At 56.6% G+C, this 6,636-nt stretch overlaps 1 protein-coding gene across 1 annotated transcript in view; it reads right to left on the bottom strand.

The window, feature by feature from the left end:
* Positions 1–950: 950 nt before the first annotated feature.
* The window catches only part of CUX1 (cut like homeobox 1), a 268,491-nt gene continuing 262,805 nt past the window's right edge, over positions 951–6,636 (bottom strand). Inside the window, exons 19-23 of the mRNA XM_082776240.1 lie at positions 6,358–6,441; positions 6,176–6,232; positions 4,167–4,247; positions 2,909–2,973; positions 951–2,641 (exon numbers count right to left, since the gene is read on the bottom strand). Coding sequence (XP_082632366.1) covers positions 2,581–2,641; positions 2,909–2,973; positions 4,167–4,247; positions 6,176–6,232; positions 6,358–6,441 — 348 coding nt within the window. The 3' untranslated portion in view covers positions 951–2,580. The remainder of the gene's footprint in view (positions 2,642–2,908; positions 2,974–4,166; positions 4,248–6,175; positions 6,233–6,357; positions 6,442–6,636) is intronic.

Here is a 6,636-nt window from a genome sequence, read left to right as displayed (position 1 = left end):
ATCTGTCGATGCTAATTAAGATTGCTTCCCCTAATCAAATTTAAAACAGTGAGGGAGAGCAAGGGGTCACCAAAATCCTTTTCTTTCAAGCCGCGGAGGGATAAAAGAAGCTTTCAAATCAAATTAGCAAAACCCCCACTCCCATCTCCCTCCCACACACACATTACTGAAGGACGACATCGTCTAAAGAGGGGGGGATCCTGGTGACCTTGCAGGCTGGCACGGATGTGCGAGCTCTCAGTGACTGATGCACGTGACCAAAAATAAAGGAAAAAAAAAAAAAAAGAAGATAAAGCCCACCCAGCCTCCCTGCAGGTAGAGCCAGGGTCACCTGTGTGGATGGAGGAGGGATGGGACAGAGCAGGGGCTGTGCTGGGGAGATGCACCCACGCCTTGCCGCAGCCCCCCCCCGCTGTGCCCTCCGCCTCCCCAGCGTCTCTAGAAAGCAGCGGCTGCCGAGGAAGCCCCGAAAACTTGGCCAAGGCTGCAGCCAGACGCAGGCAGGCTGAGACCCAAGAACCCTCCCGAATTTGGGCTTTCCCTGCCCACGGTCAGATGGTTTTTGGCAGCCGAAGCCGAACGCCGGGGAGCGGCAGTTGTCCTCGCCGCGAGCCGCCCGGACGTCCGGCAGCTGCTGCGAAATCGCAGGGGACGAGGCGAGCGCATGGGGCTGCAACCCCTCACTGCACCACGGATGAAACACGGGGTGAGGGGACCACCAAAATGCCAGGCTGAGGATGCCAGAGCACATCTGGGATGAAAAAGCAAGAAAAAAGGAGGAGGAGGATGGGGGAAAACCATGGTCAGCCCCCTCACCACCACAGCAGCACCTATGGGGATGGGGTTCCAGCATCAGCTGCACGCTCTGCCCCTGGCACGGGGGCAGGACGTCTCCTCGCTGTTGTTGAACACTGAAAGTCAAAGAAAAAAAAGCACAAAAGTGATCCAGTCAACGCGGATCTAAGTTTATTCCATCACTCATCCCGCAGAACTCAACATCTATTTGAAATCATTTATGAAGAGTACAAGTGTGAATAGCTGCAGAAGTTTTGCAATTCCAAGACACCATATATAGCTTCTAAAAAAAGCAAATTTAGCCTTCCCGGCAAAGCCTCAGCAAGCATCCCACCCTTCCCCGGATCACGTTTCTGAGCTACCCATGTCAGAGAGCAAACTATCATCTACCACACATCTAAAGTCGATTAGTTTATGGAGAGGTAGGAGAAGCAGCCCTAAATCTCCCTGGCCCTTGGGCGCACGCTGTCGGTGCTGAGCATCCCGCAGCCCCAGCTCCATCCTTCGCGCATCCATCCTAAAGACCCCAAGATGCTGTGGGTTGGTTTGTCCTGTGCCCAGTGGGACAGGCGTGGGTTGGTCCCTCTGTGTTTGTTCTCCGCTTCCATTTATGAGTATTTTGCATTTTTTCCCGCGGGCCATGGCTACTATAAATAAACCTCTGCTGCCCGTAGCAGATGTGAAGCCGACTGCTGCCTGCGCGTGCAGTGTGAGGTCCCAGCTTCCCAGCAGAACAGATCTGAATCGGCAATGAAACATTAATTGGAAGCCACAAGATTCTCCCGTCTTAGGAGGAGAATTTTAATTGCAGGCCATGCTAACGTTGGTCTCTTCCAGTACCGGGCAGCTGGGCGGGCACGAGGGGCACCAGAACCTGCTCCCCAAATCACAGCCTCTCCTCCCGTCAATTTTCCCCCAAATCAACCTAAATCTCCCACCAGCAGCCCCCCGTTCATCAAGCCCACCACCAGCAATAGGTCCGACTGGCTCATTCAGCCTCCTAAGGGGTCAGAGGTTGAACAGACCGACCGACCCCGAGCCTGGAGCTGCGGGGACTGCCCGAAATACCCAAGGCAGGGCAGGGAGGGCGCAGCGGAGAGCCCCGAGCACCTGCAGGGCTCAGCCCCAAAATCAGCACCTCCCTTCATGCCGGGTGACTTTGCAGCAGCCACGCTGCCTTCAGGCCGAGGTCCCTGCTCCATCGTGACCGTGTGCTGGAGCTCAGCACTGTGGTGGTGGCACTCATCTGAAAGGGTCCTGAGAAATGCTGCGGACCCAGCTCAGCACCGAGCCACGGGGAGAAGGCACCGCGCCGAGCGGCTCGGCCGAGCGCCGTTATCTGCTCGCTCTGCCAAAGCCCAGCAGGACCGATTGCTTTCGGATAATTCAATAAACGGGAGCAAAATGGGAATTCTCAAATAGCAGAACACATTGAAATGCAAGCTTAAGAGTCGTACAACATCTCCCCCCCCCACCCCATTTTCTGGCTAAATTTAGTCCGCCCCATGTCGCGCCGCACTTGAAACAAGATTGAATGAGCTACTGCAGCCGAAGAGAGGAGCTTTTATCTCGCTTTTCCCACGTCGCTCGGTGACGACTGAGCGCTGGGGGACATCGGGGCCGTGTCCTGCAGACGGCTCTCCCGCAGCGAGGCTGCTGATTTCCGAGCCAGGGCAGGGGGTGAAGCGTTGCCTCCATCCGACGAGGCAGAAAGCGAAGCTGCAGCAAAGCAGGCGCGAGGGGCCGGATCCTGCCGCTGGAGGAGCGGCGGGGCTGAGCCCGGCCTCACTGCCACATGTCGCCCGCGTCCCCGTTCTCGTGGAACTTGTGCACGTGGTCGGCGTACCTGGGGAGAGGGCGCAGCTGGTTAACGTGGGGCGCTTTGCCTCGGGGCGCTAGCCGAGACGATTAGTGCTTCCAGACACTGGGGAAGTCAAGGTAGGGGCCTGATCCTGATCTCTGCCTTTACACCAGTTTTTAGCTGCTTTTCCACCCCCACTTCCCACCCTCGCTTCCAGCAGGGTGCTCAAACACCCCGCTGTGAACCCCCCCCCACCCCAGCCCGGGCAGCCGCTGCCGACCCCGCGCAGGATCGGGCCCCGCTCACACCCACTTCTTGGCGCAGAACGCGGCGCAGTCCCTGCCCACGCTCTCGCTCCAGGCGGTTTTGTAGAGAACCTGCAAAATAAGGAACGCAGTCAGCTGTGGGCTCACGTGCCAGCCTCTGCCTGGCGTGTCGCTGCCGTGACACCCCGCGACATCCCGTCCCCATCACGACATCCCGTCCCCACCACATTCTGTCCCCTCCGCATCACTCAGAGCCCCATGGCGAAGGACAGGTACAAGCATTTCTGCACCCTCCTGTTACCCGCACGTTACCCCAGCTGTGGCTGTGGTGTTACCCTCCCTGTGGCCGGGCTGACGTTTTGCAGCACGTTATTTTTGCTGGGGAAGTACTGCCGCAGCAGTTTGGAGCAAGATGTCCAAGGTTGCCCATGGATGTGAAGCCTTTGGAGCCATCCTTTGGGCACTGGCTTGGGGGAGGTCACGGCTTGGTTTGGCTTCTTTTCCCCGTGTGATTGAGACCACGAAAGGCAGTGCTAGGAAGGGCGACAGCCTCTTGCCTTCCCTGGGTTTGCCGCAGAGATGTTTCTGTAGCAGCAGGGCTGCAGGATTGACCAGTCCCGGGCCTGGGCTCCAGGCCCTTCTGTGTCTGGATGAAGCTGGATCATCCCAACCATGCAATATTTATGATTTTTTTTTTTTTTTAGGTTAGCCCTTTAAACTTTAATGATGCCTAACTTTTTATTTTCTTTGCTCCTTTCCTCACCAAAATAACACGAGGTTGGATTTATTCTGAGATGATCGGGATAGAAATATTGTTCTGACTTGTCTTTCATCTTGTTTCATTGTTTAATTATTGATGTTTAGACATTTTTTTTTTCCTTGTAAAGCTAACTAAGCCCCCAGCAACCGTGCAAGGCTAGGGGAGCTTGCATCGTGAGGAACATGATGGCCCTGGCAGCACGGGCTGCAGCCCCAGCATCGCACTGAACAAGCAAAGGGCTCGGGGAAGGCAGCTGTGGACACAGGATCCGACCCCTGCAGCAAGGAGGGAGCCTTCTCCACGGCCACCCCTATTCCTAACCCAAACCTCTGCTTCTGACTCTGACGTACAGGGGGGGAAATTCAAAAACTGGAGAGAAGCAGAGCCAAAGGGCAAGGGGGAAATGCAGAGCTCAGTGCCCGCAGAGGTGTCCGGGCACCCAGGGTTGCACCCAGCAAGCAGGGAGGTGGCATTGCATAGGGCCTGGAAACACGAGGCCTGCTCCACGTGGCCGTGTTTTACTCCTAAAACCTCTTAGGCTTACCAGGAAGACGAGGCAGTGCAGGAGCAGCGTGTAGAAGAAGGCGATGGTGCGAGCTGTCTTGTTGGACAGGATGAGCCGCCCCTGCAGCGAGAGCAGAAATCCCATTTCAGCACGGATCAGGGGACTCAACGCCCAGGGCGATTCGCCCGAAATGGAGGGGAATTCAAGGCTGTGAACCGTGGGGCACCCTGCCCAGCTGCCCCTGCCAAAAACGCTCCCGAGGGCTCGTTCTGAGCTTTCTGCCTGGCTCTGCCCTGCACAGCCCTGCCTGCAGCTCCGCACGCGCCGCAGAGGAGCCCCGGCAGTAATTAAGTCTCACACATCTTTAATTCATGAGCTGGTGGAAGTCGTGAGCTGCAGCATCCCTTCGCCAGCCACCTGGGCACACGTTCCACAGGTATTTCCGAGGGCTGCATTAAAACCTTTCACAGCCTGGTGCTGAGCTCTGGGTGCGTGATGTCCGAGCACCCCAGAACACGTAAAGCTCCCGAGGCTGCTGGGCACCCCCAGACTACTGATTTTAGGGGAGCTGCATGCCTGAGCGTGGATGGAGCCTCATGGTGGAGCTGGTAGCACTGCCACGACACCGCATCCCAAGGGGAACACCTGCGTGTCCATCCCATCAAAAAGAGCCAAACCCAGGAGCCCCCACAGCCTTGGAAAGCAGCTCGTGACGCACAGCTCCTGCCTGCCTACACCGCCACTTCTTACTCTTGCTGCAAAAGCAAGGGATTCATTATGGACATAAGCAAATTCCCCCAAACACCACGTGGGATTTCCGAGGCTGGCATTAAAACCCACAGATCTCCCACCAAACCAACCCCATGCTGAAATCGTCTTTTCTATTCACAGCCACGGCGGAGGCTGCTGTAACAAACAAGATTATGTTCTTAAATATTCCCAAGGAGTAACTCCCGTAAGTCAGTTTTTTTGTAAATGCCTTTCATTAATTCTCCGTGGTGCTGGCATGCCACCCAATCCATATTCATGCTGGCATTTGCTTAGTTTTTATGCAAATGACAACTTTGCCTTTATTACGAGATATTTCTGTATTCCGTGGCTGTTGCAGACCAGCACTCCCGAGTTAACCTCTGTTGCGCCAGATATCTGGGGTTAACATCCCACACCCGACCCTGAATGTCACAAATCCAAGCATAAATCAGATTGCCTCGATGCCCACATCCCGTTTTAACTCTGAAAGCAGCACTCCATCCTACAAGATGGCAGCCAAGCCCTGCCATGAGGAGCCTTTGCTGCTGCAGACACCGGCAGTGCCCCAGTGTTTTCCCTGATGTTTTTTGTCAGAAAGGAGAGCAGGAAGGCTCAGGGCACGGGAAGAGGTTTTTGCACCCATCTCTGGAGGTCCCTGGGGGTGACCATGGGGCTGCAGGTACTCAGACGTGATGTAGAGGACAAGGCATGATGTTAGCTGGGGTCAGCTGCAGACTCCTTTTCAGTAATTTCAGGCAGAGGTTTGGGGAAGCAGCAAAATGCTCCAGAGGCGTGGGAATGCACGTGGGTGGCTGACAGAGACTCACGGTGACCCTGGGGGACACGAGCTGTCCCTGAGCCCCCGGCCGTGACACCACAGTGGGCTGTGGCATTGGGGTCAGGTCACCCAATCTCAGCAGGTCCCTGGGGAGGAACAGGGGAAAAGAAAGGGCGAGCGTGGAAAATGATGTCTCGCCCCTCCTCTCTGCTCTAACAGCCTCCTGCTGCTGCCACGAGGGAGGATGCAGCGTGCACCTTCCTCTGCCAGCGAGGAGGCAGCATGGGGTCAGCACCCCATAACCACCGCGAGCTGCACCAAGGCTCTGGGAGGAGGCAGCATTTTAAGAAAAACAACCAGAAAATCCCCATTTCAGCAGAGGGAAAATAGAGAAGCTGCTGCTGGCCGGTGCTCCCTCACAGAGATATCAAATTCTGGGGACTGCAGCGCGACCCCAGCAGGCTCTGCACCCCTGTCCGGGGGCAGGGAAGGGTTTGCCCCCACCCCACAGCGCACTCACCATGCTCAGCGTGGCTTTATCCCAGGGGCTGAGGCTCAGGTACTTGCGCTGGCGCTCCTGCAAGCACAAAGAACAAGAAGCTGGGTTTGGGGCCCAAAGGGCTGATTTGGGGGATGAGAATCAGGGAAGGTTTGGTGCTGGAGGGGCTGGTGCGGAGGGAGGGTGCTGGGGGCTGCCCATACCTTCCTGCTGAAGGAGGAGAAGGGGTCCAGGCGCTCTTCGTACTGCGAGGAGTAGCGCAGCTCGGTGTCATCCCTGCTGCTGCCCTGCAGGAGTGAAGGCAGGGTGAGACACTCAGCTGGTACAGCTGCACATCCCTATCCCTGTGTAAGCGATGTAAGGACAGGCAGAAAGGGCTGGAGCCCCCATATCATCCCCCCGGCCCCCCAGGCACTTGCACTGCCCTCCCCAGCCTCGTTTGGAGGAAACGACCCTGATGGATGCAGCAGGACCAATGTGTT

Source organism: Aythya marila (genome assembly GCF_965140915.1).
Source record: "Aythya marila genome assembly, chromosome: 20".
In the NCBI taxonomy this organism is placed as follows: Eukaryota; Metazoa; Chordata; class Aves; order Anseriformes; family Anatidae; genus Aythya; species Aythya marila.
The sequence above is the reverse complement of the archived record's forward strand: the minus strand, read 5'-3'. Positions and strand labels throughout refer to the sequence as shown.